Source organism: Pinus tabuliformis, chromosome 1_1, assembly GCF_031772625.1.
Source record: "Pinus tabuliformis cultivar Carrire ecotype Pingquan chromosome 1_1, CPIR1, whole genome shotgun sequence".
Taxonomy (NCBI): Eukaryota; Viridiplantae; Streptophyta; class Pinopsida; order Pinales; family Pinaceae; genus Pinus; species Pinus tabuliformis.
Window position 1 is genome coordinate 442445950 of NC_142297.1, and position 24521 is coordinate 442470470.

Sequence of the window (24521 nt, forward strand, 5' to 3'; positions counted from 1 at the left end):
ACTAGCAGATATCCAGACTAGCCACTATTTAGATTTCATGCTTGGGCACTCTGCTATTAGCTATGTTCTATGTCATTTCTACACCAAACATTTCCTTTGACAAATAACTTGATATATTATACTTGCACGAAGCAGTGTATTGATTTACAATGTGGTGAAAGAACTTTTATGGAAAAAACAAAGGGATTCGAAACCTATGAAAATATGTACAAGGAATTTCTACCCCATTACTTCCCTGTTTTTGGATCACTGCATTTTTAAATCTGATTGAAAGGCTATGCTTTCAATAATATTACTTCAAGGAGTTTTCATATTTTTATGTTTATGGTCCTGTTGTGTGTTGTGTTTACTATCTTGATGTCAAATGCCTAATGTAGCATGTAAATGACATTGGATGCTTTATATTCTTCCTTTTTTTTTAGCAATAACAGGGTAGAATATGTCAGCAAAAGATATGCCAAAGCATAAATGAAATGCATCCATAAGTTCCTGGGAGAAAATATTGCAAAGAATTTTAAGACTACACTAGTATGGCCAGACTGGTTGCACCCCAATCCTAAGTTCCAGAAAAAGCTATACGGATTCCATCTATAACAAATGCCGCTGACACAGTGACATTTAGCTGGCATCAAAATATAATAAGGACTGACTCCTATTTATCTACAGTGATAAAATTTTCATCAAGTGCACATCTTATCCATTAAACCTAGGATAAGATGTGCACTTGATAAAATTTTCATAGTGATAAAATTTTTATAGTGATAAAATTTTCATCAAGATCAGGCAGTTCAGCAGGGTCAGAATGGGTCCAGTATGCAGAAGAGTTCATCATCATATTTTTAAGGTAGCAATTGCTTCCTGCAGGGTTCCATTGACTCTCAAGGTTCCAAGAGGGAGTGCTAAGGATTGATTTGCTAACTTGTTAGATGCCCTCTCACAGGTCTCTTAAAATATGTTTGACTTGAATGCAAGGAATCCAAGTGAGTGATCTCAAAATTCTTGTGTAAGGATCACAAAGCATGGAAATCCAAAGGAAAATTTTCCAAAGCAAGACGATGGATAGAGTTATTAGAGTCACCTATTATAATTAGAGATTTAATTGGTAAAGATCAATCTAAGACAATGTCCTGGAAGAGAGCATACATTTCAGCCTAGTTGTTAGAGGCTCTGCCTAGGCACTATGAGTGTTCCAGCTCTATTTGTCCTTCGGGGCCAAAGAGACCCCCACACCTGCCAGCCCTTTGAATGGCTTATATTCTGTTGTATCACGAACATGCTCATTGATTTGATTTGGTGTTTATCACAATATAGTTCTAAATAGGTTGTTAGCTTAGCTATACACATATGCAGATGGGTAGGCTATACTTTATAGACAACAGATATTACAGGGCCTGTATTGGATTGAAATTAAAAGGGAGGTGGTTTCACCAACAAATTGGGGCTGAATAATATCTTCCTTTAGAGGACCACCTTATTTGTAGTGGTTAGTAGGTGACTGATTTTTATAATGCAAACATTATTTCTTAATAACAATAATGTAAGGATAACATGTATTTACCGTTAAATATAACATTGCCCATACGGAATTTATAGTACTTCTGTTAAAAGCTAGGCACCCATGTCTTCACCATGGAACAGGAGGTCTGCATTGGCCACTTCAATCATTGCAGTCTAGCTGCTTGAAACTTTGCTCATTGCAGTCCATTAGAACAGAGGCAAGCTTATACACCCCCAAGTCCCTAATTCTTGTCATAGATGTTGATAGTGATGATAGGAGGATGCTCTAATTAGTAGGAGTTGAATGTGCTTGAATTTGCATATCGCTCATTAAATTCCAATTCTTGTTTCAGCGTATAGCTATATAACATTTAGAGAAGAGGTGTGCTAATAGAGACGACTGCATTAGCATAAATGAAATTATAAGCTGGTAAATATGAGTATACATTTATTAAATAAAAATAAAAGACGTATGAAAGCTAATAGCTATGACATATTGGTTTACCCTACCACCATTTTTTGGTACGTCACCATCTTTTGCTGAATGTAGATCCATGGTAACAGAACATACAATTTTAGATACTTTACAAGATGAACCCAGATTCTGAAGACATAAGAATACTAGTTAATTTTGTACACATGCTAGTGTGAGTGTCAGAGAAACATAATAAATTTCCATTACACATCATACATCCTCAAATATCGCCGAAGCTAGTGTAGAAAATTTGCACTTCAATCAAATGGATCTATTCGTGGGTCATGTTCACTTGCCATTGCCATTCCAGTACAGAGACATGTTGGACACATAACCTGCAGATCACAGAACATAATCAAAAGAAGCATTACCCAAGGAAATGGAAGGACTAAGCACTCACGCATGAACAGAAATTCCAATGCCAGCTGATAGAAGTTGAAACCTAAAACAAGTCTATTCCAAAAAGGGAAAAGAAATGGATGCATCGAAGATGATTAAGAACACTAACAAAGAGAGGAAAACATATAGGAAGACATTGTCAAATGAAACAATTAAGGAAATCATTTTTAAGACAACTAGGGCACAAAGGTGAAGAAGAATCTGCAAGGATGTAACAATGAAGATGAAAGCAACTTTTGAGGAGGAAAATGGACAAAAGAAACGTACATCAGATGTTGATGAGTGTAGCTCAGGCAGGTACTTCTACAGCTGGCCTAGTGTCTAGGTGTGTGGAAGTTGCTTAATTAACCCTCAACTTCAGCAATTCATCTAATGAAATGCAAAGGTTATTTGTATTAGTGAATTAGATGTATCTCAACCATTGATCTCGAGTGATGTTGACATCTAATTTCAACCATCAAACATTTTGGAGATTAAGGTTGTGGATTCAATCAATAGCTCAATATTATTAAAGGAAGGCTAGGCTAAAGGAGAAAACACATCTTGAGCACAAAACACAGTGAGATAGTGAGATCTTAGTGATTGGGTGGAAAAGGACTTTCATTCAAGTGTGCAGAGTTCGAGGAAGAGTGCAAACGGCAAGAAGGGAAGGATCCAGATAAACCAGCAAATCGAATGACAGGTCAACGGTTTGATTGGCTCGATTATTTCTAGTTTCTTGTTGTATGTGTTTTTCCTCTTAGGGTGTGTTTCTCACAAGACAAGGACTAGACCAAGGGATAACAATATGAGGTATGGCCCACTGTCACCACAACCACTACCTCCTGCTCTTTAGTGGACTTTCACCACAAGGGAGGCTTCCCTATATTAGGTCACCTAAGGATATATCTAGTCCAAGGGAAAAAGGTGACAAGATATGACAAGGAAGGATGCCCTACTTAGAAACAAGGCTTGACTAGCACAATTAGGGCAATGTACATCCTTCAAAAGGCCTAGTTAGGGCACAACATGACCTAGGGCTAATGAATAAGCAAGATTAACAAGATTATCTAGGATCACAAGGCCAAGAAAAGGCTTACAATATGTGAAAAATTGGTGACCCGATTCCCACTGCAACAAACTGATGATATTTCTCCTATTTGTTAAATTACTTATAGTTTTCTACGACAAATATTGAAATACATACACTGCAGCCTACACAAAATAAAATAACGCGAAAAGTAAATACTGCACTGGAGAGGAATAAGCAAACACATATACACTGTTGTTTTGGGAGAAATGTTCCTGGAAAAACCCAACGCGGGAAAACCAGTGCAACAACTAAGGGTTTTATTTATTATGAGTAGTACTCTAAGTACAAATCGTTAGATTCCCGAACTGGCAATCTGATACAGAGAAATACTAACAAGGGGATAGTGAGAAAAATCTCACACTGTCACTGGTGATCCGAATCTGGTCCAGGCTCTAGATGGCTGGTCCCATGCAGCCTCTGCGTTAGCCTATGCAAATCTGCGTCACAATCTTTGGGCTTTGCATCATCTCCTCCTCTGATCTCCTGCTGGCTAGAACTTCGATCCTCTGGCCCTCTGGTCTCACACCCTCGCTTATGGCTCTAGAATTTGACTTTCCCAACTGAATCTCGGACTCCCTCTGAAGCTTTGTGCTGCCTCTGCGTGGCACTGCATTGCCTCTTTGAACCTCTCTCTGTCTTCTCTGCCTTGCACTCCCCAGATCTGGAAAACTCTCCTCCGGTCTAATATCCCTGCCCCTCTCTCACTGCTTCGACTTTACTAAGTCACTTTCGGCAACTCATAACTGCTACTCAGGAAATCGACTTCCCAGCAAAATCAAATTGCACAAGTGTGTTCTCCAAGTGCCCATCGAACTCCTTATAATCTTTCGTTGGAGCACCAACGACCAATATTAAAACATAATCAAGGGCTAAGATTAACTAGGAGTTGATCCCCGTATTCTTCTAGAAGATTCACACTTAGGGAACCATTAAAAAAGTTAATTATTTTAATTAAATCATCTCTAGGTGGAATTTTCCCAAACGATTTTTGGGTATTGGAGAATGCATGCATCTTAGCCACTCTGCAAAATCTCAAGGAAAGATCACATCCGATGCTACAAAAATCAACACTCCCTCTTAGCGAGGAATGTGCTCTAGTGCTGCAACCCACTGAAGAATCACTCTGCCTCTGCACCATCTCCTGCTGCACTGTTGATGTCTGGCTCTACTGCCCACCAACTACTGCACAACTCTAATATGAGCTGTATTTGTGCTACTGTTGGCCCTGTTGAATGTTGATTTGGGGTAGCATTGGATGTGCTCTAGCCATGAAATTTGGTGGAGAGGTTGGGGCACATGAGATCTCCAATACCCAGAAAGGGTTTGGGTAGATTCTAAACAGTTCAAGAGATATTAAAATAATTAATATTTTTAATGGAGTCACTAAGTCTAAACTTCGGGAAATCAAAATATTAATGTGGATTAATATGAAACTGTGTTAGAATGGTCCAAAAGACATGGATCAAGCCAGATCTAATCTTAGCCATTGATTAGGGACTTAATCTCGATCGTTGATATGTCAACTAGAATAGTATAAGAGGAGGCTTGAGGGTCACTTGGAGAACACTAGAGTGATCAGTCATTCTATTCTCTAGAGCGGGGTTTGCTAAGAGAGATAAAATCAGTGATCGGAGTTGCAGCTGAGGGGCATTGAATACAGAGAGACAGAGAGAAAGAGATAGTGTCGGAAGACCAACGCAGTAGCTAGAGAGAGTGACACAGTAGCAGCCAGGGCTCACGCAGGGCCACGTAGAGGCAGCTGGGAGCTGCGCAGAGCTTCAGAGAGGCCAGCGTTGCTGACGCAGTGTGCCAGAAGGTTGACGTAGAGGGCCAGAAGGCTGACGTAGAGGACCAGAAGGCTGACGTAGAGGACCAGAAGGCTGACGCAGGGCCTCCTAAGGCTGACGCAGGCACATTCAGGGTGACGCAAGGCCAGCGCTGGGCAGAAAGGGGCTGACGCAGTCCAGAAAGGCAAATGCTAGGGTTTTTTGGGCAGATTGGAGCTGAGAAACTGCTGGAAGGTTTATTCGGGGTTTCAGTCGGGACATTTGTCTTAAACTGAGAGGTATTATTGCCAAGGAAATTCTCTGTTGGGTAGGCCGATTTGGCACCCAAATTGTACTATGATATTGCTTAATAAGAAAACCCTCAGATAGCTGCACCAGTTTTCCCACATTGGGTTTTTTCGGGGACATTGGTCCAAAAATAACGGTGTCAGGAGTGATTGTTTCTGTTTCTTTCAGTTGTTGATCTGTAATATGCTGAGCATGCACTAGTGTTTATTTTCAGTATTTACATTGTAAATAACTTGTTAAGTAACAGAACAAGTAGGTAGGAATAAATCAGATTAAGTGCATGGAGGGTTTCTAATTGGTAGACGTAGAAATTTCAACATGGTATCAAAGCATGATTGTAGATCACCAGAGGACTGAGGACATCAGCCGAGCGAAGCAATAGCAGCAGAAAACAGCTGTCCCGAGGTGACATAAGTTTTTTCTAGCAGAGAAGCAATAAGGGAAGGGTGAAGCAGTGCCTGCGTCATCAAGGGTGAGCCAGGAAGAGGCAGCACAGAGGCTAAGGAAGGCAAAGGGAGCCTCACGCAGAGCCACGTAGAAGCTAGGAGCGATGGCGCAATTAGCTGAGGAGGCCGAGTTGCTGGTGCCGGGATTGCGCAGAGCCTAAGAGCTCTCACCTTCAGGTTGCTGGGGTTTAGAAGGCTGTGGGAATATTGCAGAGTGGCGCTGGTGAGGTACTGTAGTCAGAACAATACCTGACAGGGCAAGGCCAAGAGGAGGGAGTTGCTACCGAGGGTTCTTAGCTGAGAAACCCGGATCAGTGGCGCGGTTGAACAGACGATCAGAGTAGGGGGCATCTCGACATCAGCAGAAGGATTTCCAGGAGGGAAATCAAGACTCAGCGGGAGTTGAACAGAGAACTTCCAGACGGGAAGTAGACTCAGCAGGAGTCGAACAGAGAACTTCTAGATGGGAAGTGGACTCAACAGGAGTCGAACAGAGAACTTCCAGGCGGGAAGTAGAGAGACTCAGAGGAGTCAACAAGAAGAGTAGAGAGATGGCCATGAATGGGTTGAGGGATTAGGACAAGTTGGATGGGCATCCAACTTTGTCATCTGAAAGGCCAAGATCCTGTCTGTTCTATGTGCCATGAGTGCTCATGTTCCACTTCAGAAGAAGTGGGGAGACATCGAGCTATAGTCAGGTGGACTATAGGCAATGAGGGGCAGGATCCTCGAGGCACCCAACCTCTTGGATTAGACCTTGCTATGGGAGCCCCGAAGAGGAGTAGCAGGACTGGTTGAGTCGGGTAGAGATGGATGTGGATGAAGCGACAGCAAGAGCTACAGTGCAGGAGTCCCAGGACAACACAAGGCTAACAGGCTGCAATAGTGCGAGAAGCATGAGAGTGTTGCACCAATGCAGGATGGCACAAAGAGGTGTGAAACGGTGTGAGATGCAGGGAGTTGTTGCAGCAACGCAGAGGTCAGAGAGGGAGCACTTGTCAGCGATAGAGGGAGCTTCAGCGTCAGAAGGGTCTCTAGCCCAACAAAGAGGTAAGAGTTGGGAGATCAGTTACTTACTTCTTAGTAACTGAGTTGCAGTGCAGGAGTGGGCAACACAACGTAACATGATGAGAGGAGGTGCAGTGCGGATGTAGTGTTGGGAGAAAGGACCAGCAACAACACGGATGTAGAGGGAGCTGTTGTACAGATGCAGCGGTGGCAATGGTAGAACCATGGGTAGCAGTACATGATACAGTAGTGTAGAGGATGGTGGGTAGCAGGCCTATCGTCAGCACATGGACCAATGCCAGATGATCAGAGTAATACTCAGTGAGGAGTATTGCTAATGCACAGTGCTCGCTAAGAGGGAGTGTTGATTTGGGGTAGCATCGGATGTGCTCTAGCCACGAAATTTGGTGGAGAGGTTGGGGCATATGAGATCTCCAATACCCAGAAAGGGTTTGGGCAGATTCCAGTGTTGCAAAAATCGCGATAATATCGGAAAATCACGATTTTTTGATATTGGCGATACTATCGCCTGATTTTTATGCTGATTTTTTTCACAAAAAATTGTGATAACTTGAAAAAATCGCGATTTTTCGTAAAAATCACGATTTTTTTCTTCTCTGATTTTTTGATGAGGAGGAGGAGCAACAGGAGGAGGAGGTGACACAACCTACCCAGGCTACCCCTGTCACCAGTAGAGGACGTGGTCTACCTCCTGTAGCTCCTAGTTCTTCAGCTTCTAGAGCACAGCAAAGTCCACTGCCAACTCCACCAGGTTCTACATCTAGAGGGGTAGAGGAAATCAGTCGTATTAGACTTTAGTTATTTGGTTCATTTCATTGTATATGACATTATGACTCATGATATGAGATACATTATTATATTTTTTGTTGATATTTTGAGGCTGAGTTGGGACTCAAGAGTCAGGACTTACTATTCAGGACATGATTCATTGTTATGTGTGATGTAGCACTATAAATGATATTACACATCTTATATATTAGTTCTTTTATCATATTTATGTGTCAATGTATTTATTTTATGTTGTAGATGCTTTAGATATTAAAAAAATTGAAGAAAAATGAATATTTTTGTATGTTACGATTTTTTCCCGATTTTTACCGATTTTTTTTTCCGATTTTTTCCGATTTTTCCCCTCGCCGATAATATCCCGATAACGATTACTGCAACATTAGCAGATTCTAAATAGTTCAAGAGATATTCAAATAATTAATATTTTTAATGGAATCCTTAAGTCTAAACTTAGGGAAATTAAAATATTAATGTGGATTAATATGAAACTGTGTTAGAATGGTCCAAAAGACATGGATCAAGCCAGATCTAATCTTAGTCGTTGATTAGGGACTTAATCTCGGTCGTTGTTATGTCAACGTGAATAGTATAAGAGGAGACTTGAGGGTCACTTGGAGAACACACCAGAGTGATCAGTCATTCTATTCTCTAGAGCGGGGTTTGTTAAGAGAGATAGAATCAGTGATTGGAGTTGCAGCTGAGGGGCATTGAGTACAGAGAGACAGATAAGCAGAGATAGTGCCGGAAGACTAGCGCAGTAGCTAGAGAGAGTGACGCATTAGCAACCAGGGTTCACGCAGGGCCACGCAGAGGTAGCCGGGAGCTGCGCAGAGCTTTAGAGAGGCCAGCGTTGTTGACGTAGAGGGCCAGAAGGCTAACATAAATCCATTCAGGGTGATGCAAGGCCAACGCTGGGGAGAAAGGGGGTGACGCAGTCCAGAAAGGCAGACACTGGGTTTTTTGGGGCAGATTGGAGTTGAGGATCTGCCGAAAGGTTTATTCGGGGTTTCAACCTGGACATTTGTCTCAAACTGAGAGGTATTACTGCCAAGGAAATTCTCTATTGGGTAGGCCAATTTGGCACCCAGATAGGTACTCTAATATTGCTTAATAAGAAAACCTTCAGATAGCTGCACCGATTTTCCCACATTGGGTTTTTTCGGGGACATTGTTCCAAAAATAACGATGTCATTTGGTGTGATTGTTTCTGTTTCTTTCAGTGGTTGATCTGTAACATGTTGATCATGCACTAATGTTATTTTCAGTATTTACAATGTAAATAACTTGTTAAATAACAGAACAAGTAGGTAGGAATAAATAAGATAAAGTGCATGCAGGGTTTCTAACTAGTAGACGTAGAAACTTCAACACTGAACTGCAGCCAATACTGCATCTGCACTGCAACCCATCCCATTTGTTGTTGTTGCAACTGCAACATCTGTAATGGAAAAGCATCCAAAATACTGAACCAACTGTGATCAGTATGATGCATCCGTCGTCTAAGTTTTGACTGCTGCTTGCCTCTGCGTTGTTGCTGAATCTGCTTTGTGCCAATTGCATCACTGCCAACTCTGCTATGCGCTGCTCAGTCTCAGACCGCTACTAGCTACTGCATCAGTCACTCTGGCACTTGACTGCACCAACTGCCACTGGTCCATCCTACTACTAATGACTATGGGCTCCCGTAGCAAGGTTTTGATCCAAGAGGTGGACCTCTTCAAGAATCATGACCATCTTGTAGCTCTTTGTGGCTACAAAATTAAATCACCCTGTTGACCACTACGTGTCAACGACCCATAGCAGTATACTCCCTTTTTTCGCAAAAGGGATAACACCTGATCGACGTGTCCATGCCGTTCAACTCAGTGTTTTACAACTCGGACTCGGACTCGGACTCGGCCGAGGATCGACTCCGACTCGGACTCCGACTCGGCAATGACTCGGCCGGCTCGATTTCAATGACTCGGTCGTTGTAAAAAATACATTAAATATTTATTTTTTTTATAAAAAAACATAATTTTAAATATTTTAAACATAATTTTAAAGATTTTCATTCAAGTTTCCAAAGATATCTCAATGTACCACAAGTTCACAATAGAAATTTCAATGTAAATGACGATTTGATCAATGTAGAAAGACAAATTGCTTAAAATTCAAAAACTAGCTATACACGAGCTGTTCAAGACTCAAGTAGCCCAAGTATTTCAATTAGATTCAAACCAATCAATTATCTTCACATTTTCCAATGTCATGCAATTTTAACTTGAGGGAATTAAATTTTAGCCTAATCACCATTCACTATGTAAGGAATGAAAAAGTGCTTTAAAAAGATGAATATCAACAATTCCTTTGTTTATGAAACCAAGTGTGAAACTAAATGTTCTTTAGGGCAGCAAGCTTATATGTGATTTAAATTAGACCCTTCAGAAAATAGCAAGTATTCAGACTTAAAAACCAATGCCAAATTTGCTGAAGTAAATGATCAAAATCACTTACATTTCAAAGACAAATTTTATGACTGCAGCAAATTGTTTATGACAACAATGAAGTTAAGAAATTAAACCAATGCCAATTTAACATGCCAAACAATTCTACATTGATTAGCCTCGAATTTAACAATGCAATTCAGGTTTTTTATGATAAGAGGTTTTGTAGCTTAATGATTGCTTTATCACTGTTTTAAATGTGATTTAGTTTAATGTTTTAGACAATGAATGAAATAGAGGTTTAGAAGACAAAACCTGAGGCCCTAGGCCTTGAAGCTATTTAACCAAATTCCTTCCAATGATGGCCACCTGAAACACAAGTTCTTACCCAAAATACTCTGCAAAATTTGATGAATAACTAACCCAAGAAATGAATTTTTTTTATTAAAATCGCTGCCCAGCCGTCATTTCTATGACTCGGCCGAGTCAATACGGACCCGGCCGGGTTGACCGAGTCAGCTATGACTCGGCCGAGTCATTGGATGACTCGGCCGAGTCATAGCTGACTCGGTCAGCCGAGCCGGGTCATGGGCCGGGTCAATGTTTTGGCTAATGAAACGGTCCGAAACGGCCGTTTCGGTTTCAACTCGGCTGTTTCGTAAAACACTGGTTCAACTATCATCATCAGCCTGATCATCATGTTATATTGTAAACCCTTTCTGCATGCGTGAAATGTAAATAATCTCAGCAGACATGTCTCGCTATGTAATTTCCTAGGTAAACCTACTTTTCTGGTGACGATCTACATTCCGAGAGGTCTTTTGTCTTACCAATCCATTCTCGGATGGTTGGCAGAGTTTTCCTTCAGCCTTACCCCAAAGCCGGAATGGATTTTTTCACTGGGATCGTAGGCGAGTCTTGATTTGGGAATAATTCTAACTATTTGGTTAGGTTATTTTATTACAAATTGCTTGGTCAGCTGGATTATATTTATCACATAAATGGGTAGTCTATGAGGGTCTTTTCCAAATGGGTTTTCCCCCTTATGATGTAAAAATATGAAAATTACGATGTAAAGTGTCTTGAGGGTTGGAAAAAATAATTTATCCTCTCATAGGTTAATTAATTAAATTTTCTGGCCAAAATTAATTAAAATCCTAAGCCAGAAATTTAATTAATTCCAGGTCCTAGGTAAATTTAAATTCTCCAAAGACAAAATTCATCGGTCCTTTCATATTCAAATTTTAAAAGGTCTTGGGACTAAGGTAAATTAATTATTTTGCTAAATTTTAATCCTTTGGTCTCTGGGGTTTAAGTCAAAGTCAAACTTTTGAGGAAATTAACTCAATTTTTTTTATTTTTGAGTTAATTAAAATGCATTTAATTGAAAAATTCGAATTTCCTCAAGAATTTAAAATTTCGACGGATGAGATTAAAAGAAATTTTAATCTTCATCAACGGTCGAGATTTCTCTGACGAGGATCATTCGAACTAGTTGTTGGAAAATTTATCTTTAAATAGGAGGTCATTTGTCAGTTGATCCATCCGATCTCTAAATCGTGTACTAAGCTCTCAAGCTCTCTTGTATACTTTTTTGAATTAATGCAAAAGTCTTTGGGGTTTCAATGTGTTATAGTATTCCTCTTCAAGAATTTATGGTAAGATTGCTTTAATTTCTGCTTATTATTATGTGAAAACTATCAATCAATAGTTCTCTTAGACTAATCTGAATACAAGTGTCTTATTCAGTTTGTTGGATCTAGGGTAACATTTTAAATTTTGATTGAAATAGAAAGTATCTCTATTTCTTCAGAATTTTATTGTTGTTCTATTTCTCTATTTGATTTGATGGCTGATCTAGTGTTTGTAGAAGATCTCTCAAGTTCTCATTGAGCGTTTGGGGATAGTTTTCAGTTGGACCAGCCAACTCTCAACGCATATTTTCTGAAAAGCCTACTTCATATAAGCCTCAGGATTTATCTAACGATAATCTTTTTTCTGCGGGGTATTTTTGGGCTAGTACCTCTCTAAAATTTCAAAATCTTTAAAATATTGAGGAAATTTTGATAGAATTGGCTATTAAAAGGCTTAGATTATCAGATCTGAGAGCGGAGTTGGACACATACTCCTTAGATCTGATAGATTTGTAAATTATTTGTATAGATCTGTTATTTACTTGTGTAGATCTAAAATTTTGTAACATAATTTTGAATTTTAACACTTGGGTTTTTGAGATTTTCTCTATTTTTGTACATATTGGGTATTGGGTTTTTCTCTTTTCACTTGTGTAGGAATAGATCTAAGAAATCAGCTAAGAAAATCTTTAGATCTGAGTTAGATCTAGAGTAAATTTTCAGATCTGAGATTTTTTCAAGCAGATTTGGAGGTTTTGAGATAGATCTAGGCCCTGGAGGTCAATATCTTGTCCCAAATATTTTTGCAAGGTCAACCATTAAATATTTTGCAAAAAATCTTAAGATCTTAAGCATTTTTTTTTGTTCAGAACAAGGATTTCAAGTTTTGGAGCTCCTAAGCCCAGATTTGCCTTCTCCTAGCCCAACGCTAGTTCTATTGAGCTTAGTGCTAGCTCCAATTGGCCGTAGATTCCCCTTGCTCCATTTCTGATTTGAATATTTGATTTTCTGAAGCTAATCATTGGTGGGTTTTTGCAGAAAATTTGGTAAAAATTTGTGTTTCAGGTATTGAATTTTTTTTTTGGCAACCTGGGCAAGTGATCTTCAAGGCCGAGGGCCTAAGAGTTTGATCTCTAAACCATATTTTTCCTCACTGTTTGCTACGACAGTCATATATCTTTCTAATAGTGGTGAAAAACACATCTAAGTGGTTTGAAATAAAAAAAAAAAAAATTGCTAAATACATTAATAATTCATTTATGTTTGATGTGTATAAAAAATTTGACCTAAATCTACATTTTGGGTGACTGTTATCTCTGAATAATTCTGTTTCTGAAGTCTGAAATATAACAGTGGCAAAATTTCATGTGGGTTAGCCTAAAATCAGTTCCTAAGTTGCCTAATACATTAAGGAATTAATTTCTTGAGTTGCACATTCATCATTAGGCTTACTTCATGTTTTAATTGCTGGCTGTAATAAGTATATCCGATCTGATATAATTATGGAAATCACATCATAACAGGTTGAAAATTTTTGATAATTCATGTGGGCAAGTTTGGAAACTTTTCAGTAAATTTTTGGCATAAAGATATCATTGATAACTTACTGTTTTCATTGTCATAAAATTTTTCTTATTACTGTTCTAAAAACTAATTTCTAAAAATTAAGTACTCTGTCATGGAATTGTGATAAAATGCATATCTTTTGTTTCATAAACTGAGTATTTTTTGAGCATCTGTTGACATTGATTGCAAAGAAGGTTTTGTTCTCTTTGAGCTATAATTGTATCAAAAAAGATTTGAAATAAGCTTGTGGTTTAATTGTAATATTTTTAGGGGTTTATTTTTAAGTCTTCATCCAATAAAGTGAGCAATTTAGTTGGGTGATTAAGGGCTTTTGCGACACAAGTGTTTCTAATCCTCGGGTCTAACTTCTTCTCATTATCTGGTGCATTTTCATATAAGTTAGTTTCGCGTAAATAAAATTTACTTCCAAGCATAAGCTTGATCGATAGAGAGATAGGTATCCATCCATCTTTGCTTGAGAAGTCTGCTTTTAATAGTACTTAAAATGGTGGCCTTGCAGTCGTCAGAGCCACAACTCTATGTAGCGCCGGAGGCACCGGGTATGTTATATTTTAAGGAGAGGTTTGTTAATCACATCTTAGTGTGCTTCACTTTATCTTCTTTTTGCCAATTACTATGAAATCAGGCTCAATATAGAAAGGATCGAAGGGCTAAAACTTAGATAGGCATCTAACTAAAATTAATCAAGATTCTTGCATCTCATATTAGCTTTAGGATCTGCACTTCATATAAAATAGTCATTCATCCAAGCAACAGTTGCAAATCAATTACTTGGTCCTAAAATTCCTAGCAAGATAGTTGACTCCATAAGGCACTGGCATCAATTGCTTAAAATCTAATCAAATCCTATAAGTCTTGCTAAATCTTAATCAAGTACTTGATCGCTTCACTGTGTCTCTCGAACAGGGTGGTTCCCAACTAGTTCTTTTTCATTCCATTTTTCCATAGGGTCTACACCCCTTAGCCTGCTGTAGGGAGACAACTTAAACAAAGATTGGGGATCAGGGCGACAGCCCCCGATCTGAGTCGTCGTGGTGCCTAGACATTTTGTGCAACAACATTTTTTGGCGTCGTTGCCGGGGACCGATCTATTGCACCTTGGCTCTGCGACATTCATATTTCATCTTTCTATCATTCATTTTAGCCAACAACGCCAACATTTTTTGGCGCCGCTGCCGGAGACATTTTATTCTCGATGTTTCAACGACATTTCCTCATCATTCTTCTCATTTCTCTTCTTTTCATTTCAACCGACAACGACAACATTTGTTGGCGTCGTTGCCGGGGATAGACTTTTTTTGTCCTTGGTCCTCACGACATTTTTCTAATCATCTAATCTTTCATCATTTCTTATCCCATAAGCACAACATTTCCTGGCGTCAGTTGATCTTTTCATCGCCCTATCTTTCCTCATCTCATTAATCGTTTCATCTGCACTTTTAGTGCTTGGACATATCGATTCATTTCTTGTTTGGGTGGCGGCTGCAGTTCTTTCATTTATTATTTCTCAGATAAGAAGCCCTCCCTTATATTTAGTTGTTTTAGCCTTTTGGATCCTAGAGCTAGTTTCATGTTCAAGTGGTGACTCCACTTCTTTCATTTCTTACAAGAATTTCTACTAGAAGCTCGCTTCTTGTGGATATCTTGATTTTCTTGAGCAGGGGTCTCTCTCTCGCATCCATTTGGTCCCTCCTTACCCTTTAAGCAAGTCACCATGGATGACTTGTTTACCTCGCGTCATTTTACTAATTTTCTCCATGATATGCCAGAAGAGGCCATTCATAAATTGCCTTTGTTCTCGGGTGGTGATTCAGTAGCTATTAGAAAGCATCTATGCAAGTTTACTTATACAATAATCAAATATTGTAGTTTTCCCCAATATAAACATGAAGATGTCAAAATGCGTCTATTTGCCTTTTCTTTAGAGGGTGATGCTTTGAATTGGTTTCATAATTGTCTTGAAGGTTCTTTCGCTTCTTTACAAGACATCATCAATGCTTTTACAGAGAGATATGGTCATCAAGGTAGCTCACCTTGTGCCCCTAACATTATGCAACATAATGAGAGTGATATTGTAAAGGATCTAGCTGTCAATGAAAGATTTCAAGACAATTCTCCATATTAGAATGTGCCATCCACTTGTACCATTGAAGGACGAATCCATGATAGTGGAAAAGTAGGAACAAGTTATCAAATTAGTGTCAACAGTGAAAGGGAGAATGATAAGCATCTTATAGAAGAACTAAAGCAATTGGTTAAAGACACACAGTTCAGTCAAACACAACTGGTAAAAAATATGGAGCTTAATCAAGAAAAAATTATAAATGATTACGTCAAGGATATGAGAACTTTGTACACTCAACTAGAAAAACGTGATGAGGAGATGGAAATCATGAAAATTAAACACTCTGATCACGTAGCCACCGTAGTAGAAAAGTGTGCTCAAAAAATGGAGGATATGAGCACTGACATGCAGATTCAGCATGCTAAGGAAATGGAAACCATGAAAGCTAATCATGACAGGGAAATTAATTCTATGCAAAACAAGTTATTATCCCTAGAGGAAAATATGACGATCATGGAATTTAATCATTCAAATCATGTCATTGCCATGGAAACAAGTTATCAAGAATAAATAAGCTTGATTCAGAACAGATTGTCAACTATGGATGAAGAAATGACCATCATGAGATTCGATTATAATAATCAGTTAGCTATCATACAAGCAAATCATGAGAGAGAGATAAACTCTATGCAACATTGCTTGATGACCATAAAAACAGATAATGACAAAGTAATAAAAAATATGGAAGTTGGTCAAATATGTCTTCAGAATAAGTTATTGACCATGGAGGAAAACAATCCCAAGGAATTCAGTGCTATGAAGGTTGAACACTCTACCTAGATGGATGCCATAACAATACCGGTATAGAAACTTCAGCATCAGTCAGAGGATGAAAGAAACAAGGAAACATCAATAGATCATAAGCCTCCCTATCTACTGCAGCAAGCTCCATCTTATTATGAGGTCATTTGTTCCATTGAAAAGTGGCTAATTGAAGGTGACTCAGATAAAATGGAAATTAATAAGAATCAGGTTGATGCTTACATGTTTGATCCACTGGTCATAAAAGATCAAGTTATAACTCATGACACCTATGAGACTGATCCATCATTCTTGACAGAGCAGATGTAGAATGAAGAAAGACATGTCATGCATATCTTGCATACTTCATCTGAGAGTTTTGAAGCAGAATGTTCCACATCATCAGTGATACAGCCTGCCACAAAGAAAAGACGCAAGAGAAAGAGAATGAGAAAGCGATTTGATGCATCAGATGGCCGCGAGCAACTTGATTTTCGAATAGGAAGAAGTCCTACCGTGTGCAGGATTGGACATGGCACATCTGAGAAACAACCGACAGATTTGCCTCAAAGCAGACAAATGCTCAATATGCACTATATTGAACGCACCTGATGCCATGGGGCATCCTTGTATTGTATTTCTAACCTTATAACCTATTATTTCGGTATTTCATTTTGTAGTTAGATTTGCGTTTTTCATGTTATTAGGATAGTTGATAAATGAAGAGCTTATATCTTTTATGTGCTTAACGTTATATGATGACTTTTGGATGGATGCTACTTATGTTATGTTGTGTGTTGCATGGATGCAGATTCTAGATTCTCACATTCCTCCGTTGCAACAACGTGTCCCCAAGTAGAGCCAAATGTTGACCACTATGTGTCAACAACACATAACAATACATCTCTTTTTTTCGCAAAAGGGATAACGCTTGATTGACGTGTCCATGCCATTCAACTATCATCATCAGCCTGATCATCATGTTATATTGTAAACCCTTTCTGCATGTGTAAAATGTAAATAATCTCAGCAGACACGTGTCGTGTATGTAATTGCCTAGGTAACCTACTTTTCTGGTGACGATCTACATTTTGAGATGTTTTTTGTCTCACCGATCCATTCTTGGATGGTCGGCAGAGTTTTTCTTCAACCTTACCCCAAAGCCAAAATGGATTTTGTCACTGTGATCTTAGGCGAGTCCTAGTGTTATAGATCGAGTCTATGTAAAAGTGATTTGAGAATAATCCTAACTATTTGGTTAAGTTATTTTATTACAAATTGCTTGGTCTACTGGATTATATTTGTGTTGCAGAAATGGGTAGTCTGCGAGGGTCTTTTTCAAATGGGTTTTCCCCCTTATGATGGAAAAATATGAAAATTATGATGTAAAGTGTCTTGAGGGTTGGAAAAAATAATTTATCCCCTCATAGGTTAATTAATTAAATTTTCTGGCCAAAATTAATTAAAATCCTAAGCCAAAAATTTAATTAATTCTAGGTCCTAGGTAAATTTAAATTCTCCAAAGGCAAAATTCGTTTGTCCTTTAAAATTCAAATTTTAAAAGGTTCCGGGACTAAGGTAAATTAATTATTTTGCTAAATTTTAAGCCTTTGGTCCCTGGGGTTTAAGTCAAAGTCGAATTTTTGAGGAAATTAACTCAATTTTTTGTTTTTTGAGTTAATTAAAATGCATTTAATTGAAAAATTCGAATTTCCTCAAGAATTTAAAATTTCGACGGATGAGATTAAAAGAAATTTTAATCTTCATCAATGGTCGAGATTGCTTTGACAAGGATCACTCGAACTAGCCCTTGGGAAATTTATCTTTAAATAGGAGGTAATTTTTCAGTTGATCCATCCAATCTCTGGATTGTGTACTAAGCTCTCAAGCTCTCTTGTATACTTTTTTGAATTAATGCAAAAGTCTTTAGGGTTTCAAAGTGTTGTAGTGTTCCTCTTCATGAATTTATGGTAACATTGTTTTAATTTCTGCTTAATATTATGTGAAAACTATAAATCAATAGCTCTCTTAGATAATCTAAATACAGGTATCTTATTCAGTTTGTTGGATCTAGGGTAATATTTTTAATTTTGATTGAAGTAGCATCTCTATTTCTTCGATATTTTATTGTTGTTCTATTTTCTACTTGATTTGATGGTTGATCTAGTGTTTGCAGAAGATCTCTCAGGTTCTCATTGAGCATTTAGGGATAGTCTTCAGTTGGACTAGCCAACTCTCAACACATATTTTCTGAAGAACCTACTTCATATAAGCCTCAGGATTTATCTAACGATAATCTTTTTTCTGCAGGGTGTTTTTGGGCTAGTACCTCTCTAGAATTTAAAAATCTTTTAAATATTTTGTGGAAATTTTGATAGATCTCGCTATTAAGAGTGTTAGATTATCAAATTTGGGAGCAGAGTTGAACTCATATTTCTAAGATCTGATAGATTTGTAAATCATTTGTATAGATCTTTAAATTATTTGTATAGATCTGTTATTTACTTGTGTAGATCTGAAATTTTGTAACATAATTTTGAATTTTAACACTTGGGTTTTTGGGATTTTTTCTATTTTTGTCAATATTGGGTATTGGGTTTTTCTCTTTTCACTTGTGCAAGAATAAATCTGAGAAATCAGTCAAGAAAGTCTTCAGATCTGAGCTAGATCTAGACCCTAGAGGGCAAGATCTGCGCTCAAAGATTGTTTGCAGGAATAGATCTAAGAAATCAGCCAAGAAAATCTTCAGATCTGAGCTAGATCTAGAGGTTGGGGGGCAAGACCTGGGTTCAAAGATTGTTTACAGGAATAGATATGAGAAATCAGCCAAGTAAATCTTCAGACCTGAGATTTTTTCAAGTAGATCTGGGGGTTTTGAGACAGATCTAGGCCCTGGTGGGCAATATCTTGTCCCAAATATTTTTGCAAGGTCAGCCATTAAATATTTTGCAATAAATCTGAAGATCTGAAGCAAAAGATTTTTTGTTTTTTATTTTTTATTTATTTTATTTATTTTTTATTTATTTTTTTTTCAGAACAAGGGTTTCAAGTCTTGGGGCTCCTAAGCCCAGATCTGTCTTCTCCTAGCCCAACGCTAGTTCTATTGGGCTTAGTTCTAGCTCCCATTGGCCCACGATTCCCCTTGCTCCATTTATGATTTGGATATTTGATTTATTGAAGCTAATCATTGGTGGGTTTTTACAGGAAATTTGGTAAAAATTTGTGTTTTAGGTATTGAATTTTTTTTGGCAACTTGGGCAAGTGAACTTCAAGGCCTAGGACCTAAGGGTTTGATCTCTAAACCATATTTTTCTTCACTATTTGCTACAACAATTATATACCTTTCTAATAATGGTGAAAAACATATCTAAGTGGTTTGAAATTAAAAAAAAATGCTAAATACATTAATAAGTCATTTATGTTTGATGTGTATCAAAAATTGGCCTAGATCTACATTTTGGGTGACTATTATCTCTGAATAATTCTGTTTTTGAAGTCTAAAATATAACAGTGGCAAAATTTAATGTGGTTTAGCCTAAAATCAGTTCCTAAGTTGTCTAATACATTAATGAATTAATTTCTTGAGTTGTGCATTCATCATTAGGCTTATTTCATGTTTCAATTGCTGGCTATAATAAGTATATCCGATCTGATATAATTATGGAAATCACATCATAACAGGTTGAAAAGTTTTGATAATTCATGTGGACAAGTTTGGAAACTTTTCAGTAAATTTTTGGCATAAAGATATCATTGATAGCTTATTGTTTTCATTGTCATATTGCTGCTGTCATAATATTTTTCTTACTGATGTTCTAAAAACTAATTTATGAAAATTAAGTACTCTGTCATAGAATTATGATAAAATGCATATCTTTTGTTTCATAAACTAAGTATTTTTTGATCATCTGTTGACATTGATTGCAAAGAAGTTTTTGTTCTCTTTGAGCTATAATTGTATTAAAAAATATTTGGAATAAGCTTGTGGTTTAATTGTAATATTTTAAGAGGTTTATTTTTAAGTCTTCATCCAATAAAGCGAGCAATTTATTTTGGTGATTAAGGGTTTTTGCGACACAAGTGTTTCTAATCCTCGGGTCTAACTTCTTCTCATCATTTGGTGCATTTGCATATAAGTTAGTTTTGCATAAATAAAATTTACTTCCAAGCATAAGCTTGGTCGATAGAGAGATAGGTATCCATCCATCTTTGCTTGAGAAACCTGCTTTTAATAGTACTTAAAATGGTGACCTTGCAGTCGTTAGAGCCACAACTCTCTGCAGCGCCAGAGGCACCGGGTATGTTAGATTTTCAGGAAAGATATAGTTAATCACACTTTAGTGTGCTTCACCTTATCTTCTTTCTTCCAATTACTACGAAATTAGGCTCAATATAGAGAGGATCAAAGGGTTAAAACTTAGATAGGCATTTAACTAAACTTAACCAAGATTCTTGCATCTCATATTAGCTTTAGGATTTGCACTTCATATAAGATAGTCATTCATCCAAGCAGCAGTTGCAAATCAATTACTTGGTCCTAAATTTCTTAGCAAGATAGTTGACTCCATAAGGAACTGACATCAATTGCTTAAAATCTAATCAAATCCTATAAGTCTTGCTAAATCTTAATCAAGTACTTGATCGCTTCACTTTGTCTCCCAAACTGGTTTGTTCCCAACTAGTTTTTCTTCATTCCATTTTTCCATAGGGTCTACCCCCCTTAGCCTGCTGTAGGGGGATAGCTTAAACAAAGAGATTGGGGATCAGGGTGACAGCCCCCGATCTGAGTCGTTGTCGTGGTGCCTAGACATTCTGTGCGACAACACACCCCACCTCACCATGGCAAACTCTTCCTCCAATCTAGAGGGCAGTCTGTCGATCTCTGCGGACGCAGCCTACTGATCCTGCTTCTCCTCCTTGTCCTTCTTTCTAAGAGGACATTGAGTGCTCTAGTGGGCAAGCTCACCACTCCTGAAGCACTTGACCTTGGAAAAATCCTTCTTCTTCTTGTGTTGCTCCTGTTGCCCCTTTGATGCGAGGGCCACATCTTCCTCTTCCTTTGCTTGCTTCGTCCCACTACTGTTGCTACCACTAATGGTGTTCTTCACCAAATCTCGCCTTATCTCCTCCTACTGTAGATCAACCCACATACGATCCTAATTTGGTAGTTTTTCTTTGCCCAGTATACTCTGGACTAAAACTTGCCATTCTTCGGAAACGTTTTTAAGAGCTAATCGCACCAATTTTGCGCAGCTGCTGCCCAACTATTCACACTCCCTTCTGGAGTGAGAAACTCTGCACACAACTACTACTGCTCTGTTAGGAAAATTCAAACTTCTGTGCTAGAAGTTCCCTGAGGAAAGAAATTCCCTCACTATGTGCTCTTTTTTCCTTCTGACGTTATTTTGCCAGCAACTACTGCAAAATAACCGCGTCCCAGTTGAAGATCTGCTCTGAAAGAAAAATACGTTGCTCCCTTCTGCTTATGGAAAGCTTTGATCTGGAAATCGAATTTCTCTGTTGACTCACTTAGAGAAATCAATCTTTCCTCAAAACTTCGACCTCCTTGGCCCAAGGACTGTGTTGCCCCTGAGGGTTTTGAATTACTGCCTCTGTAGTGATTCGAAAATCCTCCTTCCTTTTGCTTTTGAGCTCTTCTGCTTACGATCTGTGTTCTGATACCATGTGAAAAATCGGTGACCCGATTCCCACTGTAGCAATCTGATGATATTTCTCCTATTTGTTAAATTACTTGAACAAATTACTTGTAGTTTTCTACGACAAATATTGAAATACATACACTGCTGAATCTCGGGCTCCCGTAGTAAGGAATTGATCCAAGAGGTGGGTTCCTCAAGGATCCTGCCCACATGTAGTCCTCTTGACTACAGTTCTATATCGCCCCATTTCCCTCCTGGAGATGTGTGGGCACTCATGGCAAACTCATCTTCGTCAACTTTTTCAGGAGCAACTTTAGGATCATGTTTCTCATCCTTATCCTTTTGCTTCAAAGGACACTAGGATGCAAAGTTCCCCATCTCGCCATATCTGAAACATTCCACCTTCGAAATGTCTTTCTTCCACTTATGTTTTTGCTATCTCTTTGATGCTAGAGCTACGTTCTCCTCCTCCTCCTTGGTCTTCGTGTCACTCCCACAGCTGCCATTGAGGTTGACCTTAACCAGATCCCTCCTTTATTCTTCCTGTTGAAGGGCTGCCTACCTCTCCTCTCATGAAGGTAATCTTTCCCTACCCAATATACTTTGGACGAAGACTTGCCATTCAAGGCCGTCCTTACCAACGCAGTAGACTGAGGAGACCCCACTGCATCAGGCATGTCTTTGGTGTCCTGAAGACGTTTAAGATAGGAGTTAACCCCTTCTCCCTTTTCCATCAATGTCCACTGCAACTTTTGTTCTAAGTACATCTTCTACTGATCGGAAGAACCTTCATACAGTGAAGACAAAGCTTTCCACATTTCTCGGGCTGTATCTTTGCCCTGCAAGTGTGAGACCACATGATCTCGAACTCCATCGAGTATGTACCTCTTCACCTTTGCATGCTCAGCCTTGTACTTATTATTTTGATCATTGTCTGCGGGAACATCCACAACACTCTTGACATAAGCTTCGAGATCGTACTCCTCCAGAACAACTAAAATTTTGGTCTTCCATATGACATAGTTGGAAATTCCTTTCAACCTGTCCTGATCTCTGAACCCATGTGATGCCGTCTCACCCAAATTGTCAAATTGAATCCTTTAGTGACTACGCAGTACTGGTCTGTTGCCCGGCAAGTGAAAAATTAGAACTTTTGGTGAGAAAAGTCTTTTGAGGAGAAAATTCCCCTTCTATGCATCTTCACTCTTTTCCGATGGATTTCTTCCCCGTAGAAACTGTGCCCTTCAAGCATTGCGCTGAGCCTCTGCGTCACTCGCTCTGCCTTTGCAAGCTCACGAACCCAGAATCATACCTCTGTCGACTCTCTTAGAGAGAGATTTCCTCGGAATCCCTGCTTTCCCGGCAAGGACTGCACAATCCCTTTAAGGGGATTCAAATTGCTGCCAAATGCAGCTATTGGTCTCTCTGCTCAGCGTTGGATCTGCTCTTCCTTTTTCAAAATCAATGATTTGATACCATGTGAAAATTTCTATACTCAAGGAACCCCTACTGCAACAAAATTGAATTTACTTCTCCTACTTGATTTTAATATACGTTATCAAGTTATTTTCTGAAAAACACTGATGTAAATTACTTCGGCAGCCTACATCAATTTAATTTGATTGTATGAAACAAGAAACTGAGCAAAGAACAAGATGCATAGGATACCTTTATTTTTGGACAAAATAGTCCCCGGAAAAACCCAATGCAGGAAAATCGATGCAACAACTTTGAGGGTTTGATATTATTAAGCAATAGTTCTGAATACAATGTTGGATGCCCTCCCGACAATCTAGTTACAGAGAAAAATATAATGGCGGAAAACTGAGAGAGATTACCTCACTTCACCGGGAAGTTTTCGGCTGATCTGGTAATAGAACTGGCAAACCCCCGGCTATCTCTGCACTGGCTTTGCGTTAGCCCTGTGCTGTCTCTTCTTCCTCTTGAAGCTTTTGCGTCAACCTCTCCCGGTTGTTCTAGCAGCTCCTTGGTAGTTCCCAATTTCTGCGTGAAGGCAGCTTCCCTTCTACGCTGGCCCTTCCGGCTCTGCGTCAAGCCTGCGTGGTCCCAGACAAGCCCATTATCAGTCCCTCTAGGTGCTGCACTGCCTCCACTGGTGGCTCTCCACCTCTCTGCCCAGTAATCCTGAACTATCCATGCCCATCTGATATAGAATGATCACTTAGTTGAAATTTCTCAGCTTCCAAACCCTAGAAATTTCAAACTCTAGATCAATTCGTTCTATTAGTGTGTTCCTGAATGAACACCAAGCCTCCTTATACTTTTCCCATTGAGACTTCAACGACCGAGATTAAGTCTCTAATCAACGGCTAAGATTAAAAACCTGACTTGATCCGCTTTCTAGAACATTCTCACCCATATTTTGATTAACACCCATTAATCCTTTAATTTTCCTAAGTTTAGACTTAGAAACCCCATTAAAAATATTAATTATTTTAATAAAATACAATCTGGGTGGAATTTCACCAAACGGTTTCTGGGTTCTTTAGAACTCTTGTGCCTTAACCTCTCCACCAATTTTCATGGCTAGAGCTCATCCAATGCT

General features: G+C 38.7%; 1 protein-coding gene across 1 annotated transcript in view; it reads right to left on the reverse strand.

The window, feature by feature from the left end:
• Positions 1-1902: 1902 nt before the first annotated feature.
• Positions 1903-24521, reverse strand: part of LOC149213637 (protein ORANGE, chloroplastic-like) — a 324381-nt gene continuing 301762 nt past the window's right edge. Inside the window, exon 8 of the mRNA XM_089392067.1 lies at positions 1903-2307. Coding sequence (XP_089248193.1) covers positions 2230-2307 — 78 coding nt within the window. The 3' untranslated portion in view covers positions 1903-2229. The remainder of the gene's footprint in view (positions 2308-24521) is intronic.